General features: G+C 30.8%; 1 protein-coding gene across 4 annotated transcripts in view; it reads right to left on the minus strand.

Annotated features, from left to right (window-relative positions):
- Positions 1 to 5,182: 5,182 nt before the first annotated feature.
- LOC145254771 (ubiquitin carboxyl-terminal hydrolase 20-like) overlaps positions 5,183 to 26,403 on the minus strand; it is a 123,968-nt gene continuing 102,747 nt past the window's right edge. For all 4 annotated transcript variants that reach the window (XM_080113539.1, XM_080113541.1, XM_080113542.1 and 1 more), the window contains 10 exons: positions 26,196 to 26,241; positions 24,630 to 24,741; positions 24,170 to 24,235; positions 22,817 to 22,943; positions 20,848 to 20,911; positions 17,640 to 17,745; positions 13,718 to 13,799; positions 11,838 to 11,946; positions 7,410 to 7,512; positions 5,183 to 6,430 (listed from right to left, as the gene is read on the minus strand). In XM_080113539.1, the coding sequence (XP_079969665.1) occupies positions 6,078 to 6,430; positions 7,410 to 7,512; positions 11,838 to 11,946; positions 13,718 to 13,799; positions 17,640 to 17,745; positions 20,848 to 20,911; positions 22,817 to 22,943; positions 24,170 to 24,235; positions 24,630 to 24,741; positions 26,196 to 26,241 (1,168 nt within the window). In that variant the 3' untranslated portion in view covers positions 5,183 to 6,077. The remainder of the gene's footprint in view (positions 6,431 to 7,409; positions 7,513 to 11,837; positions 11,947 to 13,717; positions 13,800 to 17,639; positions 17,746 to 20,847; positions 20,912 to 22,816; positions 22,944 to 24,169; positions 24,236 to 24,629; positions 24,742 to 26,195; positions 26,242 to 26,403) is intronic.

Raw genomic sequence — 26,403 nt, forward strand, 5'->3', positions numbered from 1 at the left:
CGAGTATATAACAGTATGGGGTCTCGAGGAAAGGGTAGGTAATTACAAAGTTATATCTAGAGGTTTGTATTTTATTTGGATTATTCAGACTACTTTTCTCATCTTGGTTTATTTTCACGTTTTGAACAATGTAAACTGCCTTTTTTCAGAACTTCAGAACTGCACAAAAATTCAAATGGAACAGAACTAATTAATTTGTGGGGGTAGCATGTTCTTGTTTCATTAACCACGTAAAAATCCGAAGTAATTCGCAAGTATATTCCGAGTGCCGCCTACACTGAGGATTGAACCTTCAACCTCCAGTAGAGTGTAACTTAGAACTGAATCTAACCAAGTACTTTATCCACTACGCCACAGATCTTGTTAGAATAACACTTCAGATGAGAACAGTAATTTGAATAATCCAAACTATCAATTCTCATCTCAAAAATTCAAAAACATATCTAAAAGGAGGTTTGTGTGGTTGTCCTCTCAGAAAGAAAGGCATGTTTTTTTGTTTTTTTGCATATATTATTTCTTTGTCAATAAAAATTGTGCTGTTAAATTATAATAAGTGAATAGAAAAAACATTTGGTTTGCTCCACCTCACAAATGTTGATTGTTTTTTGCTTTTAAGAATTGTTGAATGAAGAAAAAAAATTTGCATATCTACATTCATTTTATATTGCAAAATATAACCATATAAACAAAAAGAATAAAAAAATGGTTAAATTTTATCATTTCTGTATGCTTTCTAGCGCATCAATCCTTTTGGAAGTCCCAATTACTTGCCTCCCCACAAGGGCATAAACACAAGGTCGGTTTTTAATGAGGAATTGGCCTAAAGAGTTTCTTTCCTACTCATTGATCTGATGATACAATAAAGTTCTATGTAAATTTTATTCCTAATCTTTTTGAAATATGTAGTTTGCTTAAAGCATTGTGTGGGATGGGTATGTAGTAAAGATTTAGAAGGCTATCACAATGCGAGGAAGTGTGTGTGATATATATATATATATATATATATATATATATATATATATATATATTATATATATACACATACACAGTAGAATTCCAGGATACGGTGGACCTAGGATAAGGTTTTATTCAGGTTACAATGTGGAATACAATGTTTTTCCAGCCCTTGGTTACAGTATTTATAATGTTATTTGATTATATGCATGTGTATTACATACTGTACTGTATTTTGTTACTAATTTTTACTGCTGTATCGCAGGGTTCTAATATACATATATTTATTAGAACATTTATACACCCACACTGTAAATATGTTCAGTTTCTCATGTAGCCATATTCAATTTAGCAGAATTCTGATTTTATACATACACACACACAAACATATTTACTAAGTACACAACCTGCAGCCATCAGAAAAAAATATCTGGTTAGGCTCCTTGCCCAGACCAGTATGACTCTTCAGATTCCCCCCGTCTTCCATCAGCTGCCTCAGATCTTCAGGATCACAGTTGGCAACATATGCAATTTACTGGATGTATGTGGGTCTAAGTCGTCCTATACTCATGCCATGGAGTCCACAGCAATACATTTCTCACCAGCTCAACAAAAGATTGGAAAGAAAGCTAGACGGCACTACACCTGTATGCTATTAACAGTGTTAAATATGTCTTGGCAAGATTATCCAACAAAGCAGCAACTTTATGGCAACCTACCTGCCATATCTACTACCATCAGGGAGCGACGTCTATAATTTGCTGGCCAGAGGATATTTTCCTAATAAGCAGAAAGTGCTTTAAACACGCCAACAAATAGGTAGACAGCAAAAACATGAGTGAATTAATGCCAATTGTAGTTATCTACCGCCATGAGTGAGGAGTTAAAGTATGTCTTGATTATTAAAAACGCATCTTCATGCCACAGATTATAGTTTTTGTTGGATTTTTCAGGCTATGAGATTATATATATATATATATATATATATAATCTCATAGCCTGAAAAATCTATATATATATATATATATATACACACACACACATACATTGTCACACACACACACACACAAGCTGTACCTACCTAGTGTTTCCCAGGATGCAATCAAGTCATGGTAGTTTTTAATTTGTTTGCAAATTTTCTCAACATACAGAAAAGACAAATTTTTTTTTTATTTATAAGGGAGATAATTCTGTTCACTAAAAATATCAGAGTTATCCCTCCTTTGTTGATTTAGATTTTTCGGTCATAATTGAAACTTGCTTCCATATTAACAGTTGTCCAGGCAGAATTACGTAATTTTCTAAAAATGTTGTTATAGTGCTAATAACATGGTACAACAATAATAAATGAAGATTGGATAGTCAAAATTTGATATGTCAGCTTAAATGTTATTCAGGTCCAACTTAAAATCTCACAGGATAACATAATTCAAATAGAAAATCAATATGAATTTAACATTCACATAAGTTTCAATAAGAGTTCAATTTTTCAAAGAATCTAAACTCCATTAAAATTTTCCTTAAATTTTATATGGGGTCATAAGGGACAATTGATTAAGTCCATAAAATTAGAATGTAAAAAAGAAATTCACTTTTTAGACAGATATTTTTTGGGGCTTCATAAAACAAAAATAAAATTAAACAAAGAATATTTCAATGAAGAATGCATTTGAGAAAAGTTTAAACATTTAATTATTTTTATTGGCAATTTAACATTTTAAATAACTAAAATATAAAGAATGAATTAATTTTGATTTCTCAAAGCCATTTGCCATTTTATAGAAATGCAGCATCAGCATGTATTTTTTTTTTTTTTTTAAAGAAAATACCATTTTTTAATTACTTGACCTCATATTCTAAATGTTATTTTTAATTTTTCTTTTAAGGCAAAAATTGTAAACATGACTATATTGGAAATTATTTCCAACCAGCAATATACCTTCACACATAAAATGCTAGTACACACACACACACATATATATATATATATATATATATATATATATAATTATTTCCAGTCACACAACGTTACAGCTGAAATAAGCCATGAAAGCCAACAAACCAGAAGTTCAAAATTTGAGTTTGGCCTTCATTTGGGCTTACCAGTTGAACACATCCGAACTCAGGATTCAAAATCCAAATCTCTTGCATGTGAGACGAGCACCCTACCACTTGAGCAACCGCACCACATACAACAAAAAATCTATTAGCTAACACAGATCAATCTGCAACATTGTTTGACTGTGGAAATAATTACATTATCCCTCACACTCTGAAAACATAAATATACTTACTTTTAAATAAAATGGATCTATTTTGAAATAATTTCATTAAAATATGTACGATATTTATTGATAATATTATGCATAGTGATCATCAGCAAAAAAAAAAAAAAAAAAAAAAAAAAAAAAGAGAGGCTCAGGCGAAGATTCACCTTACAGTACCCCAAGCTTTTGTTCCCATGATCTCAGATACAGAAGTCAAACAAAAAAAAAACAAAAAAAAAAAATCACTCGGTAACATGTAATAGTGGGTCAGTTTTGAGAAGGCGGTCAAAAGCTAGACTGGGTTTCTGGGTTAGATTACACTACGTTCAAAAACCTGAAGTGATGAAATATATCACTAAAAATTAGAAGCATCTGAAGAGATGGACGTTTTCACATACAAATTTTATTGAATTCTGTAGACATTCTGTGTTTATCATCATTCATTTCAAAGTTTTATTAAACTTTCACAAGTTATAATGTAAAATGAAAAAATGTTTATTTTTCACCTTGACGTGTGAAAGTTTTGAATTTTGTAAAGAATGTTAAACAGGATCTAATAGACAGAGATTGTCTAACAAATTCAATAAAATATATCTGGAAATATGGACACAGATTATATTTAACTTTAAAGTATATGAGAAATGACTGAGAATGTTTAATTATGCATGTTAGAACATATTTTTATTTGAAATAACACAACACATTAATTTGATTGTCTATTAATACCTGCGGTTCCATGCATTGAATTTCTAGTGTTTCTCTGGAACTCCAGATATTGATGGAGAATCAACATAATATTATTTCTAATAAAAAGATATAGTCTTGCACAGATAACTGAGCACTTCAGTCATTTCTCATATACTTTAAAAAACATTACACACAATTTATATAACTGAATTTTGAAATACTTTCATATTACAGAGTGCATAATACTGTAAAGTTAAAGTCCATATTAATATTAGTATTAATATTCATAAGACAATCCCAATCAGATAAAGAAGCTCAATATGTGAGATAGAGACATATTATAAATGAAAATGTGGAATTAAATTCAGTAGCTTAAAAATATTTATGACAAATTTATTATCTGACAAGGAATACTAAAATTTACAGTTTTTTTCCTTATTCCATAGAGTTACAATAAATGGTTCATCTCATCAGAGGGAATGTTTTTAGCAAAATAATGTAATGACTGCCTATAAACATTATTTTGCTAAAACACTTCTGATGAGATGAGCCATCTATTGAAAATCCATGGATCAAGGAAAAAAATTTTTTAAATTTTGTATTCATTGTTGAATAATAAATTTGGTGTAAATTTGTTAATTCAGTGAATTCAATTCCAAATTTTCATTCATATATAATTAGTTTTTTTTTTTTTTGGAAAAAGAAATCCAGCAGAGTGCTCAATTATAAGGAAAATCCGAAAATAAGAGCATATTTATATTTTGTTTACAAAAAGTTTTTAGATAGGACAAGTCATTGGTACCGTCGGTTTCAAACCCGATAATTAAGACCATTTCAGATACCCATATCAAGCTCTCTTCAGCCAATACTAGTAATAGGAGTATTGGCTGAAGAGAGCTTGACATGGGTATCTGAAATGGTCCTAATTATCGGGTTTGAAACCGACGGTACCAATGACTTGTCCCATCTAAAAACTTTTTGTAAACAATATATATATATATATATATATATATATATATATATATATATATATATAAAGGAAAATAATGTTAATCTAGCTAAGAATTAAATTTGAATCCTGGAATCATGTTCAATGTTTCTTATGACATTATCAAAAATTGAATAAACAATTAATGCTTAAGACTTAATAAAAAAAAAGAAAAAAAAAACTCAAATTATATAGAAATGTGAAGGTCAGGCAGAGTGGGGTGGATGAGGTGATACAAACCCAGATGGGGGTCACCAACAGTTTCTAAAATTCAAATGTTTTGTAGTTATTAATAAAGCATGCAGAAAAATACCAAAGTTTTTTTTTTTTGTTGTTTTAAAGAAATTTTTTTTTCTCCTGGGGCAGATGTATACAACGCATTCTCCATCTAAAAATGTATTTACTGAATTTTTTTTTTTTTTTTTTTTTTAATTCGTCAGAATATTAGCAATCACAAAGTGAATTTTCAGATTATAAAAACAATTTTTTTTTTAATTACATTTTTAATTTTTAACAGATATTTCAATTTCATATGTAAATTTAATGTAAAATGGGCTTCGTACTTGATTTTTTCAACCAGTCTTTAGCCAAAAACTTCTGCTTATAAATGTCTTCCCAAAATTTGGTTTTGATCAGAGGGATAATTTTTATAGTTAGATAGAAAACTGAAATTTTCTCTAAAAATCAAACAAAGTTTTTATTTTGTTTGTTTTTTTTTTTTAAATAATTTGAGAATTTTTTGTTAAATCAAATTTAGAAAAAAAAAAAAAAAAAATTTTAAAGAATGATGAACAAATCTTCAGGGAAATATGTCCAAGGTGAGGGTGTGGGATATGCTAAACTAACACAGCAAATAGAATTCCACCTTAAACATTAAACAAATAGGTTTAAAAATAAATTATATAAAAACTTGGTGCTTAATAGTAACCTGAAGATTATTTTTATCCAAAAAATTAAATAAGAATTTTTGGACAGGAAATTTGTTGTATAGATTTGCCAACGTCACTAATCGACTAGAAGTGTCAAGAGAACAGTGAAAAAAAGTCCCAAACATTTTGGTTATACCCCCCCCCCCTTTCGGTGAAAAAAGAGGATATCTTTTTTTTTTAAATAGAAGTTTTCTTTGTTAATGTAAAAAAAAAAAAAATGTTTTTAAATGAGTTTGTCTAAATGTACTCTTTTCATAAACGAGTATCGACAACATTGGTTGCCATGGGTACAGAATTATAAGAGGTTGTCGATTCCTCCTCTTCCTCCTCCGTCTTGTCAACTGCTGAGCACACAGAACTATCCATATTTACACAACCTTCTGTGTTCACTGGAGCTGGAACAGGCGCAGGGGGTGGGGAGCTGCCGGCAACAGGAAAGACGGGTGGGTGCTGGCGTTGCACAAGTTCAGGACCACCACCATATATTCCATGAAGAAACTGCCACATTTCTCTTGATAGCTGGCCGTAATCAGACCCCGTCTTCAAGAATGGCTGACCGTTCTTCAGAACCATGATGCGACGATTATCAATCGGATCCGGAGGTGCTGGTAAAAATAGAAAAAAAGAAAAGATATGTTCTAATTAATGTTTGGGTGATTGATCAGAATCAGAAAAAAAATTATTTAAATTTTATGGGGTATTGGAATCAGTATTGGAAGAATTTGTGTCTATTTTCCAATGCCAAAAACAATTCTCTTAATTACTTTTTTTGTTTGTTTAAAGCATAATTTTCCATGGATCGTCTTTCTTGTCTTGAGGCGGCATTTACCACAGATCAATTAAGCCAGCTCCTTCCAAGGAATTCACCACATCTCACACAAAAGCTGACCAAGCCTTGCGATCCATCACCAACACTCACGATTCCAACAACAAATACCATGGATTTTTTAAAACAGAATCAGTTCGGTATCTATATACTCCGATTTACGAAATCACCAAAATGGATTATATTAACAATGAAATTATGAACATTAAAAACTATAAATCATCCCACAAGTTTATTTTTACATTTGGAAAAATATACAAACACATTACATAGAGCTTCACAGTTCCCACGCAACTCTATATTTAGAAATTTAAAAAGAATTGGCAATGTTGTATCCCTGTATCTATTTTACACGTATTTCAATGGAATGTGCTCTAATGAACTCATTGCACTTGTGCCCCCTCGACATACATATCCCAACAAACCCACTTAGCAACAAAATCTCACCCCTTCACTGCTGATCTCCCTAAATGCCAGAAAGTTTTCTACTCTATTTTCTTCCCTCGAACAACTAGACTTTGGAATTCTTTTCCTGCTACCTGTTTCCCTGACTGTACTGGTATACAGAAGTTTAAAGGTAACATAAACCAACATCTTGTTAATTCTTCCTAGGCATAGTACCAAATAGTAGCCCCTTACACCCAAGTGGCAATATGCCTTGTTAGGGGGTGAACGCGAATTGTCAAAAAAAAAAAAAAAAAAAAAAAAAAAAAAATGTAAAAACAAAAAAAAAAAAAAAAAAAAGCAAATCAACTTACAATCAGTTTTTGCTTTAACAAAATTTTCCCAGTCCTTAAACCAAGCCATGCTAATGGCATATATTATAGAAGGGTCATCTTCAGCCTGGAACTTTTCATTCAGCTGAAATGAAAGAAAAAAATGTTCAGATTAATTAAAACTTATTTTTTTAATGTTACTTCCATTATTAGTACATTTTGATTCATCTGTTCCACAACTTCTTTCAGGATATAAAACAGAAAAGTGTGTAGTTTCTCTTTTGTATAGAAATGCCTGAGGATAGAAAATAGAACAGAAAGGGGTAATATGGGGAAGGTGAGTAGATGAAAAAACACAAAATAATGTTGGGATCGATGCTGATCACAACTACTAATTCTACCGTAACCTGCATCATTTGAAATAGTTATGCAAAAATAATGCAAAACATTAAAGTAGGTAAATTTACCACATAAAATCAAAGTAAAATATTTATTTTTAGCTAACAGGGATACCTGATGTTGCTCAGGATCATAAAAAAAATAGAGGATTGGTTGGTTGTGTTCAACAGCCTATCAACCTTTAAAGGGTCATTTAAGGCCAGAAACGTTGAAACCTATTTGATTTAAAAAAATAGTTTATAGGGTATCCTGTTTAGAAGATTATTTTCTCTTCATTCTTTTATTAATGTTTTCCGAAGAAAACATCACTTTCTGAAAAATGTTTTCCAATGTAAAATGTTTCTAATATCTTCCGACAGGAAAGTAGGGGAGAAAGAAAGAAAAAAAAAAACAAGGAGAACATGATTGTTATTTTTGGCTTTGAAGTATGCAAAAAGGACAATTGTTTGTTTATATATCCAACTAAAACTTTAAAAATGTACAACTAACCCTAAAAAGTCATTTTTTTTTTTTTTTTTTTTTTTTTTTTTTTTTTTTAAATCCAATGAACCCTGCCCCTATGTAAAAATTTTTAATTTTGACTCCTTAGCATCCCTTTTTTCTGGAAGAAAACAAGATGAAAAAAATTTTCCACATATTTGAATACCTTATATACCAAATTTCAATCTGTAGATCAAAAATTTGTTGAGTATATAGGTTGAGAAGTTTCCTCACACACACATTCTCACTTTTATAGATATACTAGAAAATGTACTCATAATGTTAAATTACCTTAAAAAAAAAAATAAATAAAATACTCAAGTTGAAATCGAAACCATAACCTAAACATAGTGAGTCAAGTATGGTAACCATTAGACTAGCTTGCCACGATCTTTTAAGAGTTTTCAAACCCTGTGAAATAGTGAACAGATAAAAATTTGATGACCCTAAGCACTAATTTTTCAATTTTGACTCCTTAGCAGCCCTTTTTTTCCGGATGAAAACAGATTAAAAACTTTTCCACATGTTTGAAAACCCCATATACCAAATTTCTAGTCTGTAGATCAAAAATTTGCTGAATATATATATGTCCTCTCTCTTACACACACTTATGGATCTATAGATTATATCCATCCAGCAATCTTTACTTTCATTTTGTTTTTTTATTACACCATTTTTGTTTTATAAATACAATTTTTTTATGTTAAATTTAATTACAGTATATTTTGGTCAGTAACTATTGAATGAAATCGTTATAAAACTATAACTCAGTTTATATTACTCGTATTGATTGGATTATTGTTCTCATCTTGAGTGTTATTCGTGGAACAACCCACGTGCCTGATGAAGGTTGAAAGCCAATCTGACTGAAACATTGCACAAATAACACTCAAGATGAGAACAATAGTCCGATCAATACAATATAAACAATCAGCCCTCATCTCAAAAATTCAAAACTTTAATATAACTCAGTTTATAGTAAGGGTAATGTTATTTTAATCTTGATTTCTAAAATTACTAGCAGACTGCCCAGCATTGCCCAGTCGTAAAATATGCATAAACAGATATGTGCATGCGAGTATTCTTTTTTCTAAACAGTTCACGTGCTTGTAAGTAAAAGAAAAAAAAAAGAAAAAGAAAAAAATACTCGAGCTAAGACCAAATTCCCAGTCTGTAGATCAAAAATTTGTTGAGTATAGGTTGAGAATTGTCCTCCTACACACATACATTCTCACTTTTATATATATATATACACTAGCCTGGGTGCCCAGCATTGCCTGGGTGTTTGGAGGTGTGAGTTAAGCAAAAAAAGAAAAGTGGTAGTAGGCAGGCAGACTCAAACCCGTGCTGTTGCATCCATCGCCAAATTGGAAGTGGTGAAGGTTTAAAAAATAAGGCTAATCAATCGAAAAGAGGGGGATGACTTTCGAAAATATCAGTGAAAAAAGTGACCCCCTCCTTGTAGAAAAGTGCCTAGTTGAGGGTGAAAAAAATTAATGTTTTTAGTCAATTTTTCGATATTTGTCGTCCAAAGGGTCGAGCTACAAAACGATACAGATATATCGTGAAAATCCGTTGCCTCTGCCAAAAGTTTTAGTCAGACATACATATATACATAGACAGATGAAATTTATATTAGATATATAAATTGGATTTAAAGCTTTCAATCTTTTAATAAATTGCTAATAATTTTAGAGGCAGAAATAACTAATAACTGAAATAAAGAGTTTAAATCTTTCCAAATTTTGAAGGATGACAATTTTAATTTTTTTTTTTTTTTTGATTAAAAAAAAAATTAAAATGTCTGACTCGTTTACAAATATTTCAGGTGGATTTACATTTGTAATGACATTATAATGTCATTACAGAACTTTATCTAATAATTGAACGAGTATTAAATGATTGTGAATGAAGATAGATTCCAAAAGATTTTTTGTTTACAGCACATCAACCCTGTTGGTGTTATTTAATATCTATCGTAAGCACTTTATGATATACGATTTGTGGGACAGAGAAATTACTACTTTATGGAGGTTGGGAGAAGAAGGAGTTTATATCTTATCAAACGGTTAATGCAGAAATGACTACACTAGATCAAATAGGATTTCAAGTCAGCCAATCCCAAAATATGTGACACCATCTTTAAAACGAATCACCACTACTTCTCTTGATTTGTTCACAACTGGTGTACATACACATTCAGTGATACAATCCCAAAAACATTAAACAGAAATCTGATATATTCATTTTTATTTGCCACATTCATTTTTATTTGCCACATATATATATATATATGTGTGTGTGTGTGTGTGTGTGTGTGTGTGTGTGTGTGTAAATGTTTTTTTTTCAATTATATTTCACCTTTTATTTATACCAATCTGCTCAATGTAATTACAGAGCATATAGCAAATAAATAACAAAAGTCTATATTTCAAATTTCAAGATAACCATCTTACAATGGTGAATGTCAACATACTTAAAGGAATAAATTTTAAAATGGACAACATCTTGAAATTTGAAATATAGACTTTTGTCATTTATATATATATTAGTGTTGGGACAGTTAGTCAAAATCAGGAAAATCAGAACTTTTTGGGGTTTCAGAATTTGTATCAGCAAAAAAATTTTCCTAGTCCCTGATGCTAAAAGCAATTCCTTTAATTATGTTTTATCTGATTTTGGTTTAAAAATCTTCCATAATAATGAAATAAATATTTATTGATTTAAACTTCCAGTTTAACTAAAATCTATGGATCACCCTCCCCCCCTTCAAAAGTGTGTGTTTTATGTTTGAAAAAAATATATGCCCATTTAAGATGTGATTTTATAGTAATCGAGACAAAATTACCATTTTATATAGTTAAAATATATAGAGATTTATAACGAATTTGAATTGGTAATTATATCGGAATCATCCCATCACTAATCTATATAACTATACAAGTGAGAATATATGTGTGTGTAAGAGGACACTTCTCAACCTACATACTCAAATTTTTGATCTATAAACTTGAAATTTGATACATAGAGTATTAAGGCATATAGAAAACTTTCCAATGACTATTTTCATCCGGAAAAAAGACTGCTAAGGGGTCAAAATTGAAAAATTGGTATGTGGAAGCCATCGGATTTTTATCTGTTTTCAACTCTTTCACGACAGCATACGTGCCGTCATGAAATATGACAATTCCTTATGTTAATTATGTTGGTTTGAAAACACTATTTAAAAGTCATGTCGAGCTAGTTATCGTACTTAACTCACTGTCTTTAGGTTTTGATTTTTGCTAGAGTATTTTTTTTTTTTTTTTTTTACTTACAAAAAGTGAATGTTTAGAAAAAAAACATAATACTCGCATGCACATTTTTCAGTTTTTTTTTTTGTTTTTTAATTTAAAGTAACATTTAATACCTACAGTGTTTGTTTATAATCAATAAGAATTCTGCATTAAATAAAATATAATATTTATGCATATTTTATGACCAGGCAACACTGGGCAGCCTGCTAATTATCATTATATATTAGTCATCAACATATATAAGTCATCAATACATATTAATCAAAAGACTTATATAGAAAAAAAAAATCCTCACCTGAATAAAGGATTCCATTTCAGTTCTTTGTCGATTCTTCAAATTTTCAAGTTCCATTTCACATGTTTTGCAGTCAATAAGATGTGTACAGGCAGGACCACCACCAAACCTGAACAACAAAAGCATCACATTATTAATCTAAACTTACTATCCATTTGAGACGGAATATACAAATTAGGGACAGTATTTCCTTCTTGCATGTGCATGAAATTTTCATCTGGAATTGATTTCATATTTTTTTCAAAAAACAATGCACGTACTTTAAAAATTGTACTCGACACAACTTTCAGTTTAACATGTTGTCTAACATGCTGTCGTCTGTTGAGTACGTTTTATGAATTTATTTCCAAACTACCCTATCTCTAGATAGATCTTTATCTTTCTTCATCTCAAATCCATCAATGTTTTCCTTGACTGACCCTGTTACCTCAACTGTTCTACATCTAACCTAAAAACTCCTCCTCCATTCTTTCAACAATTTCTGTTCTGCACACATCCTCCAATACTGTCCAGATCTCATGTTCCTCCGCGATCATCAGATCTAAGCTGGTCTTCGACTTACATTACACATCTATTGTATCATTCTAATATCATTTCTCTCCATGCAATGCATGTCTTCAAGCCTCATTTATTTCCATACACCATAAAACTGCATAACTAATAGATTCTATTTTTTTTTTTAACAATGATAATACTCTGCTGCTTGGTAATGACAGAAGTTCCATGATTTTACTCCAACCACTTCTAATTCTTGCAATCACACTAACACCTGCTCCACTTCCTAACAACTTCAACATTCTTGTCATTTAAATATATTCTCCCCACATCACAGTCCTCATCTGTCTCTCAACCTCATATACCGTTAGTGTTAGAATATACTAGTTTAACAATGTCTACCTCTTTAACAAAAAAGTACCACAATGCATATACAAAATCGTATCCAAAGTTTATGAGTTGCTGACCTGCTAATTACAAGCTGCGTTTGGACAATTATTTTTTGGCTTAGTATTTTCACTCTTGACCAGTGATAGCATGGACACCTCATACCCCTATTCTTCCTAAGTCAGAACTCCAGAGAGCATTAGGAAGTGATAAAAAAATTTTTAAGAAAAACAAAAGCCATGCACCAAGACAATGATAGGGGAAATGATTCCAGTCATATAAAGAAAGTCAGCTAGAAGTGGTGAAGAGTGCGAGCACTGAAGTAGTCGGTTTTTATTTATCAAGGATGACGGTGACCAAGAAAAAAGACTGTACATCAGATTTCTGATCTTGAGGTCAATATATTAAGTTTGTCAGAGTTTTTATTTTACAACAGTTGATGATGGTTTGCAGCTTGGAGCATATCAGGCAGAGCTCTAGCAGAGCCAAGATTAGCTGACTTCAAGTGAATGACAATGATGACCTTGACAAACAAATTATCTCAAGTGGGTTTTACTTAACCAGACTGAAACTTATCTAAGATGTGGATATTAATGTTTGGAGGGTTGTCACATCCAGTGTACAACTGATCTATACACACCATGTGTTAGATTTTGTTTTCTCTTGTGAGTTTGCATCGTTTTATTTTATACTTGGAAACCAGTGATTGTGTCCTCATCAACCACCAAGATACGGCAAAAACAAAAACAAGAAACACAAGCATAAACTTTGGATACGATTTTGCATATGGTCTTACAGACTATTTTCAAACAACCTTAATTGCAAACTACTTACCAAGTTTCAGTTGTATTTATCATCAATATTACTAATAAAAGTTTGCCGTTTCAGTTTATTGCGGAGATTTTTGATGATTGCAATAAAAAGCTAAAATAATAAACACGTGGAGAGTGGGGGAGTGTACAACGTTTTTAAAAAGATAAGTTCTCTGGATTCCTTACCTCTCATGTAGATACTGCCATACAGGTTGATGAAGAAGAACAACAAGTTGTTCAACATGACCCATTTTGGTCGGAGGAACACCTGTTGATAAAATAAAAACATTTAAAATACATTTTTTCTTTTTTTTGTAAGATTAAAAATAAATAATTAGATTAAAAATTATGTTCAAATATTCATTTTTGGTTCTTGTCCAAAATTCCCCCATATTAACAAAAATAAAGAAAAATCTGTATAATCTATGTACTCATGACTAAACGAAAATATATTCCAAAAATCATGTAAATTGATCAAGTAATTCTATTTTTAAATAAGAAAATCAAATTTTATGAGTAACAGAAAAGAGCGGCTGCCTGGTTCACCACTTTGAAAAAAAAAAAAATAATTAAATAAAAGATAATTCAATAATTTAATTCCTATTAATCATTTAAAAATGATTTTCGTTATTTTCTTTAAAATAAAACTTTAATTTGAGATTTTTGAAATATAATATTTTGGTTTTCTCACCAGTACATACATCATACAGATTTTTCTTTTTTTGATATAGGGGGAACCTCTTTTTTTTCTTTTTTTTTTTATATTAATGGTTCATCATTTATCAAGGTCAAAAGCCACTCAAGGATAAGGGTAAGTAAGATTTTCAGTAGGAGCAGTACTATAAAAAGAACAAAGAATTATGATTAATTCATGGGATGACATTTTTGCCATTAAACTTGAAAATGACCACACTGTAATCTGTAGGGAAACATTTTTGCACTAACACGTTCCACAGACAGGAAGTTTTTGTCACCAGCAAAATATCTTCTTGCTGACGTTTTCGAGAAAGATGAAGAGTTTGAAGCTCAGTGGACCACCTACCATCAAAATACCAATAGAGTAGGGAAAAACTAGCAACATCTCTTCTGTGAGAAAAAGGGCTGCAAGGAAGAGAAGAGACCATGCCCCACTAGATTGCTAAGTCAATTTTGTACACATTTAAAACTGATTAAAAAAAAAAAAAAAAAAAAAAAAAAAAAAATATACAGTTTCAAAAAGACTACACTACATTTTACTGTGTTTTAGGAAAAGACATTCCAACTTGAATTCACAAAACAAAAATAAATTTAAAAAATAAATAAAATTAAGAATTTTTTTTACATGAATTTGATTGCAAAAATTAAAAATTTGTCTCCCAGAAAAAATATCTTTGTTTAATTCAAAGTCTTTTTAGAATTGTCTTATAGAAAAAGTAAATTCGTAATAATCGGTATGTTACGAGTACAACTTTTTTGATGCAAGGTTTATTCTGTTTTTCGCATTGGTTTCGCTAAATTCTAGAACCAAGAAATTACAGGATGGACCAAGTGAAGGTTGCTAACATCCTTAAGTGGTCATAAACCGACTGAATTCAAACTTAGCACACCCACCCAAGTATTTAGTCGATGTTGTTATCCACTTTATTATACATACACTAGCAGACTGCCCGGTATTGCCTGGTTGTAAAATATGCTTAAATATATTTTAATTCATGCAGACTTCATTTATTATTATAGAGACAATTCTCTTTTGAATATTATATTATACCCAATATATAGTAGTGCTTTCAAAAGTAAAAAAAAAAATGACTTGAGTGCCGTCAGCCAGAATCGAAACCAAAATATGTAGCTAACTTTATTTGTTACCGCTTTATCTAAATCTATATGCATATAAAAACTTTAAGAAATAAGGTTGAAATCTATAAATGTATATTTGCGCATGCATATGAATAACAGTCCCCGAGATATTAAGTTTCAAGTCTATAAATCAAAAATTGACAGTAGTTTAGTAGAGATCCTTTTTCACAGACAGACAAAATCATATATATATATATATATATATATATTTAAAAAACTTTGGAAGGATGAGATGTAGGTAAAATACTTTCTCATGTTTTTCCTTATAAGGAAAATGGATTCATTGTTAAAGTGTTTTTTTATTCAATACGTCTGATGAAAGGCTGTTCTTGTGAAAATTTTCAAACGACAATGTTTGAATTTGTCCGAATAGTCTTGAAACAATTGTAACTAACGATGGAAATATACTATTTGTTGCTATCAATCTATTCTTTGATGTCTTGATTTTGTTAAAACAATATATGAATGCTCAATTAGGAAATATGATAATTTTGTAGCTTACAGTTTAAGTCATCTCATTTTGACTTAAAACTTATTGGTATATGAACGATTACCAAATTTTCAAATATATAAACCCAGTAAAATTCAAGATATTATAAATAAGACCCACATTATATATACGAGGGGCGTGCAATAAGTAATGCCCCTGACCCACTTCCCATAGCAGTAGAGCAACGAAACTTGGCACAGTTATTAGTCTTTCTCTACATAGGAACCACCCAGAGTTACGTATTTCTCCCATCGTTTGATGCAGATCTGGAGACCGTTTTTGGAGAACACCCTAGGTTGGTCCTCCAACCATGACGTGACTTCAGAAATCAAGGCTGCATCATCTGGGAAACGCTTTCCTTTCAAAAACAACTTCATGGCTGGGAAGAGGTGAAAGTCAGAGGGTGCAAGGTTAGGAGAGTAGGGAGGATGGGGAAGGATTTCATAACCACACGCCCATGCTTCTGATCTGGCAACATGCAAGTTGTGGACCGGAGCGTTGTCCTGCAGGAGGAAGGTACCTTTGCTGATTTTGCCCCGCCTCTTGATTTTGATAGCTTCTCTTAATTTCCTCAAAAGTGAAGCATAATAGGCTCCTGTAATTGTGGTACCCTTTGCCAGGAAATCTGTCATCACTACTCTGTCTTGGTCCCAGAAGACTGTGAGCATGATCTTGCCAGCGGTGGGCTGCACCCTTGCCTTCTTTGGAGGTGATGAGTCCAAGTGCTTCCACTGCATTGACTTGACTTTGGTCTCTGTATCATAGTGATGGACCAAAGTTTCATCCTGTGTAATCAGTTTTTTGAAAAACTTTGACTCATGTTCTTGGCACATCTCCAAATTCATCCTCGAGCACTCGACGCATTCTCGTTTCTAGAATGATGTGAGCAACCTGGGAATCCATCTGGCAGACACCTTATGCATATGGTCATGAATGATAGTTTCCACAGACCCTGTACTAATCTTGACATCTTAGGCTATTTGGCGAATAGTAATGCACCAATCTTCCAAAATGGCAGCCTCAACTTGACGGACAGATGCCTCATCAATGGCAGAAGGGAGGGGGGGGGGGCGACCAGGTCTGGGAGCTGTTTCCACAGACTTCCGCCATGTTTGAATTCACGATGCCAGCGTTTTACAAGATCATATGATGGGTCATTATCACCATAAGTTTCTTTCATTTCATCAAAAGTCTCCTGTGGTGTGCGTCCTTTCAAATAAAAAAAACAGGATCACTGCTCGACATTCAATAGGCTCCATTTCACACCTGACTCAGTTCAAACACCTGTAAAACAGAAACCACAATTAGTTCAGAGCTGTAATTTCCTAAATAACCCGTAGAGACATGCAAAATTTCAGCTAGATCAGACAACTGGAAATGGGTCAGAGACATTACTTATTGCATGCCCCTCATATATATATATATATATATATATATATATATATATATATTATAGATTAAAAGAAATCAATGCAGGTGAAACACGTTTTAGCCTTGGAAGGCATTTTGAGATGTTTTAATAAAAACACTGGGTAAGCATCAGAAAGCGCATACAACCTACAAAAATATTGCCTCAACTAAGAAAATACATTCCAAATTTCATGTTATGTAGTTTAAATAAAGACCTGGCCAGAGATTAGGTTGAGAATCAATTTTCTAAAAACCATCCAACACATGCCAGCATGTAAAATGGATTATGAAAAGCAGAAAAGATGTGAAATTAAAAAAAACAAAAAAATGAATTTGTTATAGTTTTTATTAAATAATTTGAAATTAATTTACCTCCATGAGGACAGAGAAAATCTTGATTAGTTATTGGCCCAGGCTCGGCAAATGTGTTGAAGCGATTAATCCATTGTTTCGACACATAAAATTGGAGGAGACTTGGCTAAAGAAATAAAAATAAATTTTTTTTAATTACAAAAAAAATCATTTTAACATCAAAATCTTTAAGATACTCAAGTGGCTGACTGATGTGTCATCACAGAGAAATCATTTATAGATTATAGGAATATCTTGCTCTTGTTTCTGAATTAGGGAAATAAATAAATAACATGTAGGATATTTTTTTAAAAATAAGGAAAAATTCTGCGATTTTATATGAAAATCTCAATAAACACTGGCAAAACCTGATTTTTTTCCCCATTATTTTTTATAGCGGCGGTACACTAACAAATATATATATATATAGAGAGATATATATATATATAGAGAGAGAGAGAGAGCTTCTATGAAAATTATATTAATATTTAGTAAATGTTTTTACATTTGTTTTTACAGAATTTATATAGCTCTCTTATTCTAATTCTTTTTTTTCATTCCATATATAAAACTTTCAAGTGAAACGTTTAAGACAATGAAAATTTAAGTGTCTGCCAAGAAAAAAATAAATTATTAAAAATTTGTAATTATGAATTGGTTCCATCTTTCAACATTTGGAATGATAACTAATTGTGTGTGTATATATATTTTTTTTATTACACAACATTGTTTTATTTATGTATAAATCCATTTGCGTGTGCATTACAACCATCGTCATGCAAGAATTAGCATTTATTAAATGGACTCTCTGAACTTTTCACGAAGGATAGCGTGGATATTACACATATCGTGGTTTTGTTTTTATTCATGTATAAATTCATTTGCGTGCGCATCATGAAGCAATCTCCAGTTATAGGCAAACAGCTCCACTGGATGCCTCGGGAAAGACAAAACATAAGGGAGTAAACCGTAACAAATCTGGTTCTGAGTCGGGTTAGATGGATGGTGAAACACTGCAACACTTTTCCAGCAACTCTTGCAGATGTGCTGGCTCCGGCTATTTTGTTTACCTTTCTGTTGGACTTTGTCTGCAACGTCGAAAGTGGGAACCTCGTAACTGGACAAACCTAGGTCTCTTTATTACCTGCCCAGGCCTACATCTAGAGAGACAACTCCAGCTTTGATTGTGCAACCACTGCAGTGCATCAGATGCAGAAAGCCATTGCCTCACAAGACAAAAGGTTGCGATTATCATCATCATTATATATTAGAGGAAGATTCCTACATCTTATCTATTAATTATAACACATACCAGCATGAATCGACACCTGAAATGGCATTACTACAGTCTATTTAACAAGACAAATCATAATTATCTGCTGTTGGCATTCATCGTTACCGATTGACAAAAAAAAAAAAAAAAAAAAAAAAAAAAACATGGAAAAAGAAAAACAGATTTTATAATTCAATGAAGATGTTCAGGTATCAACTGAAATAATTGATTTAAGTTTCATTTATTAAAAAAAAAAAAAAAATCTTTTAGCACCAAAATTGGCATTATGAATGTATTCTAAGGTCATATATATATATATATATATATAAGTGTTGGGATGATTCCAATAATTTCCAATTCTGATAGAATTACCGATTCTTTTCTCTATTCCCGATTCAGATGCAATAATCGATTCCAATTCTAAAATTGCCTAAAACAAATAAAATTTCACTGGGACGAGGGGGGGGGGTAGCAGGAAATCCTGATATACTTGGAAAATGTAGATAATTTTGCTCTTTGAAAAACTTGATGTTTTCACTTTATGTATTGTATCAAAGCTTTTGATCACAATATTTTCATTTAGATTTTTCACTTGGGCCAGCAATAGGAAATTCAGTTTTAAACAAAAATAAATAAGTAAATAAAAGAATCGTTTTAGAATCGGAAATGGACTCAAATTTTCCTGATCTCCAATTCCGATTAATGTCTCAACACACGCACACACATATATATATATATATATATATATATATATGGTGTTAATGAAAATCAAGTCCAAACAACATATCACTTCCTGTATTACTATATATAAATAAATATTACACTCTTTAAATTTTTGGAAAAATTGTATTTTTAAATTATTGAGCTCTCGGACAGATTTCTTACCAACAATATATATATATATTACATGCTAATATCAGAATATTCTTTGGTTTTGTCATTATTTTTTTATGTATAATGTACAGTAATGTACAGTTTTGGATGAAAATGACAAGAAAACGGTATTGCACAGAATAAAAAAATCTGAGGTGACATCTTTCTGTCAAATTTGAAAATCTCCACGGAATTTCTAACGGACCTCTTTATGTTCTCATTGCGTCAGCCTGGGTAGAAGCCTAAATAATTTGCAATTGTATTTTGAGTCTTGCCCGCATTGAAGATTGAACCTTCGACCTCTAGAAGAGTGTCACAACTGAATTGTACCAAGTACTTTATCTGTTATGCCACTTGCAGACAATTCTAGTATGAATTTTAGGAGCCTTAAATCTATTCTTGTTTTTAAATACTATTTATTACTACAGATTATACAACAATTCAAATACAATTGCAAATTACTTACGATTTCTACTCGGTCACGACTGATGAAATGAGAGCATGATAACTGTGGATTAAATAAAGGATTCCGTTTGAAATTCTGTGCAGATTTGGAGTTTGGAAGAAAGATTTCCAAGTCTGACTAGATACACCTGAAGGTCGAAGATTACATCGACCAAAATGCTGTGAGACTAACACTCATGATGATAACAGTAGTTTGAATAATCCAAATACAGTTTTTCTTTAATTGAACATGTATTAAAAAAATGTGCTTTTTAATAAAACTGTATTTTTTAGTAAAACATTTCTGCAAATACAATTTTAAAAATCTGCATATATGCCATATTATTTTTATTCATAATTAAAAGTAAAAAAAAAAATAAAATTTCAGTGTTAAAATATGTCCTTTTGGTTGTTGTTTATACTGGGGGTGCCTCAACTCTATTTGAGCCATTGATTTTATTTTCTCAATCATTGTTTACTCATAATTTAATAAACACACATATCCATGTTCACAACATGACTTCCATCTTCATACAAACAACATTCACTTGTTATTAAAGATATTCTCACATTCCTTTCACAAACAACTGTCATAAGAGATTTCTTTTTTTAAATAATCTCCTTAAAAAGGTAACTTACCTCAGGTTCTTCCATTAAGGTCATAGCACTTTCTCGCATTGGTATCATATGATCATTTTGTTTTCTGTCAAGACACAAAAATGTAGAATCAGATATCCATAGATGATGAATCCGTTTCTACATACTTTTTGCGACCCAAATTCTTAATGATAAATAGGAAAACTTAAATGTGAAAACATTCCAATACTTGAATTTGAAATATCTGAATTACTTTTTGAAGAAAAAACAAACAGAAAACAAACCCTTGACAGCACAAACAGCTTTGTGTCTTATTTAGCAAAGATATCTGTGCAAAGTGCAGGTATCTTTGTTGCTGTATGCTCAGGTACCCACTTCATCAAGATTGGTTGAGGAGATGGGGGGGGGGGATCTGATTCAAATTCACAAAGAAGTTGGCCAGTGCCATGGTGGCGGCCCCCAGGATGTTGGTGTGTATCATTACTAGGTGGGAGAGTTTATGAAGAGCTACACCAAATATGACCTTAACCTCTGATCTTGAACTTGAAAAATGGTGTGCACCATCCCTTGGTCGGAGACCATTATCATGACAGGTTTGATCATGATCGGTTCAGTGGTGTGGGCTGTAGGAGAGTTGTACACACGACCTTTACTACTTAAAAAGCCCCCCCTCTTTGGGTAGAGCACTGTTGTAAATAATCTCACCCGCTACGTAATTGGCTGAAAAAAAATGCGAAGCTCGCTATTTGTTTGTTTACAAACAGGCGGTTTGAGCACTGTAAAAGTGGTGGACGGACGTTTGTTTAAATAGACATTCGGACAGGTTATTTGTGGGCATCGCTTCCGTGGTCGAGTAGGAGAACTGCCAACTGTCAACACAATGGTTCTAGGTTCAGTCCTTGGCTTGGGAGAGGTGCTAGTCTAGTGGCACTGAGGAGTTATGATACGAAACAGGACTGTATGTTGATGACTACAAATATATTTTATATATATATATTTGCCTTATTTATTTGCATTCCGAATTTTACTGAGTTTATACAATTGAAAATTCAGTAATCATTCATATACCAATAACTTTTAAGCCCAAAAGAGATGACTTAAACTGTAAGCTACAAAATTATCATATTTCATAATTAAGCATTCATATATTGTTTTAACAAAAACAAAGACATCAAGGAATGGATTGATAGCAACAAATAGTGTATTTCATCGTTAGTTACAATTGTTTCCATAATGTTTCATTGTTAAAGTGTTTTTTATTCTATACATCTGACGAAAGGCTGTTTTTGTGAAAATTTTCAAACGACATAATGTTTGAATTTGTCCGAATAGTCTTGAAACAATTGTAACTAACACTATTTGTTGCTATCAATCCATTCCTTGATGTCTTGGTTTTTGTTAAAACAAAATATATGAGAGAGAGACATTCATGAATTGGGCACAGCTAACATGGAAACTTGTATTTTCATTCTATTTTCAGTTTAATGAAACAAGAAAAACAACTTGTGTACTTTTATTTTAAGCAATTTCTGAAGCTTCCGCAAATGTATATAGAATATTGATGTTAAAACACTTTGCATTAAATCCTAACATTATCTCAAGATCAATGAAACGTAAAAATGTCCAATTGTTTATCCGAAACAATGTTACTTTATGCTCTCTATACTCACTTTCCTTAGTCTTCTAAAAGTTACAATCACTTTACGGATGCGTAAATGCATCTCAACATACAAGGAGCCAGGTCTTTACAGTGTGCTGCCAAGTAAACAAACCTGTCGAGCACTTCCAATCTTATTCCATAAATTTTGAGGCTCTATGTATGGTTCCCAGATGCAACGGGTAAACATTGTTTTAACCCTCATGATTGTAAGACTAATGTGGTATACGAAACAGAGAAACAGTCCATGATGTGTTGCATGTCAACCTCCATGTGTATTAATTCGTCAGCAACATCTGCATAAGTTCTCTGATTGGAGTACGGAAAGTTTTATACACTTGCATATATACTTACCTATAAAATAGAACATAGGCACTCGAACTTATCACTTGCTGGAAATCTACCTCAGTAACATATTGGTCATCAAACTCATACCATTGATCATTTATGTAATTCAAACAATAAGCTGTATAATGACCACCTGAAAAAAATAAAATAAAAGCAAATGATATGTTGATTAATAAATTAAAATTTTACAATACACTTCTAATTCTGAACAAGGGGTTAACATATCTAATTCTGGCAATATTAATTATCTGACCAAGAAGCTGCTATTTGGTTATAGTCAGCTAACATACTTCCCAAATTTTGTACATGGTTGCTACTGGAAGCTGTGACAAGGCAAATCAATTATTTCACTTTTATTGTTGACCAGTATTTCTATTGTGAAGTGATTTATTGAAATAAAATAAATGAAAAGGACATTATTGAAAAATATATAATAAATATTAACAAAATTATACAAATAAAAATAACAATTAGTCTTTATTTTCACTTTTAATAACAAAATTAAAAAAAAAAAAATAGCTTTTATTTTTATTTGAAATGTTATAAGAAATATGTTAATGAAGCTTTATTTTAATTTAAAAAATAAGTTTTTTATTTGAATTTATATAATAAATGTTTATGAAAGTAAACAAAATAACAATTTTAAATATCATAAAAACGTATCCAATACATAACATCTTTTTAAACTATTTTAGGAATATTAAGTGTTTTCAATAATTCTTTAAAAAAAAATTTCAATAATTCTTAATTAAAATAAAACTAAAAAATTTTTTCAATAATTATTAATTAAATAATAATAATAATAAGAAGAAAAGAATGGTTGGAAAAACAATATCACAGGGGAGAGAAAAAAAGCAAAGAAACTGATTTGCCTTGTCACTGCTTTCGGTAGCGCTACACCGGAAGTTAGAAAATGCATTGACTATAAACTGCTTTCTGAATTTGTGACCATGAGCTCCTACCAATAGATTATTATTTTATTTTTACCAAAGTCATAAATAACGTTTTAAGTTTAATTTAGACAGTTTCAAACCAATATAAATTATTGCACACTAGAAATAATTGACTTTTTATTTAATTATTTGATGATTTCTAGTGATAAAGAAATAGTCAAATTTTTACTTCATACGCAATTTTCATTACTCCTGCAAAAAATGACCAAAATTGCTGCAGGAGAGGCAATTGGCTTGCTGTTGCGAATTTGAAACTGTGCCAAATAATGTGTCAGATAATTCAACGGCGTCCTAATTCTGAATGCGACAGTAAAAGTTTCATTCAGAGAGTAAAAACTAATAAGACAATAAAATGAGTAATTATAAATAATGAAAGATAAACAAAATATTTAAAAAAGCTACAAACCTCCGGCAGTTCCATGGTGACATATCACAGACATTAGGTCATATGACGTAACTTCATCCTGACAATCTGTTAAAAAAAAAAAAAAAAAAAAAATGAAATGCTAATCCATAATTTTAAATATAAACTAAAAATTTTTAACAAAAATTATGATTTAAAAAGGTTTCAATTTTTAATTATTTTTATTTGTTTTTTTTTTGTAAGAAATAATTTAATCAAATTGTTTAATTTAAAAAAAAAAAATATGTTTGTCATTTACATGTTTTTGAACTGATTTTTTTCCGAGATTATTTCCATTTATTTGTCATTTAAATTAAATGTTTTCCAAGAGGATTTGATCAATCTCATCTTAATTTAGATTTCATATCAGTAATGTTTTGTTTTTTATTATTTGTATTTTTTCTTTTCAAATGGTCACTATGTATTCTACAATAAATCCACTAAAATTTCAAATAAGACTTACCTTTATGGAGGTAGGATTTCAAATTTAATCCTTCTAAAGGGAACGATACATAAGTGCTAATTTTCGATGAGTAGAATTCATGACGAAATCGTTTCAGATGAATACATAAAATCTAGAAAAAAAAATGCAAATAAAAGAGGATGGAATAATAAAAAAAACAACTTTGAAATTCACACATTAAAATCAATATTTCCATGAATAACTGTTTAAATATTCATAATGGAATTAAAAATAATTTGTTGATTTAGACTATGATTCTTGACTCACATGACAATATCCAAGATGAGAATTTCCTAATCCAAACTAAATGATAGAACACACCAAACTCATGTATACCAATTAAACAAAGAATTCATGTGCAGAAGAATAAATTTTGATGTCATGATAAATAACCTGCTTTCAGCTTTGTTCAATAAATTAAAAATTAACTTGTAACAAATCGTTTGAAGAAAAAGTTGAATAAAAATTAAATTTATAACAAAATTCTGAATTTGCCAACATAACATCTAAAACATGTGATCACACACTTAAACAAGACGCACAAATGATGGCTGGTACTGAATCTTTAATTGAAAGATACGCAAAAATTTTATATTTTTTTTACTAAGGAGTTACTTCTTATCAAAAGCAAAAGCAACTTGAGAATAAACGTTAAAATTTAAAATATGTAGTCAACGGATCTAGTTTATATAAGGTGAGAATTATGAGGTGACAATCAAGAGATAAAGTCACGCAAATAGCGAGATTAACAAACGAAAAACCAATTTTCTATGCACAAAATAAATTGGCAGAATTAAAAAAAAAAAAAAAAAAAAAAAAGAAAAAAAAAATGCATCAAATCTCTCTCTCTCTCTGTATATATATATATATATATATATAAAAACACTATAATAGATTGTGTTTATGAAATTTTGAGATAAGGATTAATAATTTGTATTATTTGAACTATTGCTCTCATCTTGTGTTATTCTCACATTTCAGCCAACGTAACCTGACTTTTTCAGGTGGTGCGCAACAAGATAAAGTTCAATTCTAGGTGACACTTTTCTGAAGGTTCAATCCTCAGTGGAGGCAATACTAAGAATACAACTGTGGATTACTAAAGACTTCTACCTGGTCATGGCTGATGGAACGAGAACATATTACCCCCATGGATTAACTAAAGGATTTCATTCCAAATTCCATGTAGATTCTAGAGTTTGACAAAACGATTTTCAAATAAAACAAAATACACTTGAAGAAGGTCAGAGGTTACATTGGCCAAAACGTTGAGCAAACAAGATGAGAACAGTTGTCTAAACAATCCAAATAATATAAATTCATTCACTTTTTTTTTTCTTTCCCCAACTATCATTAACTTTCTCTTTAATTATGTTCATTATTGGTCTGATTTATTTTATAGTGTTGCATCAAGTATCGCATATACTTAAGAGAGAATTGAATCATGGCTCCTCAAGAGGGGAGTGAATGAAAAAAAAAGATACCAGTATAAATATGGTAATGTTATAATCTTCAAGGAAATTTTAATTATTATTTTATTGTATTCGGGAGGAGTTTCATACGTACCTCTGGTAGCCGCATCACTTTGGAATATTTCATACCATTTCGTAATCTAGAAAATATATTTTTTTTAATTATTAAAGGGATTTGTACCAAAAATGTAAAATGAACGTAGAAGAAAAAAATAAAATTGAAGAGTTAAAAAAAATTTCAAAAGTGGAAAAAAAAAAAAAAATAAATAAAATGCAAACAAAATAGATTTTAAAAAATGTTT

This window comes from Euprymna scolopes, chromosome 30 (assembly GCF_053919585.1).
Source record: "Euprymna scolopes isolate OS-2025 chromosome 30, ASM5391958v1, whole genome shotgun sequence".
Lineage (NCBI taxonomy): Eukaryota > Metazoa > Mollusca > Cephalopoda > Sepiida > Sepiolidae > Euprymna > Euprymna scolopes.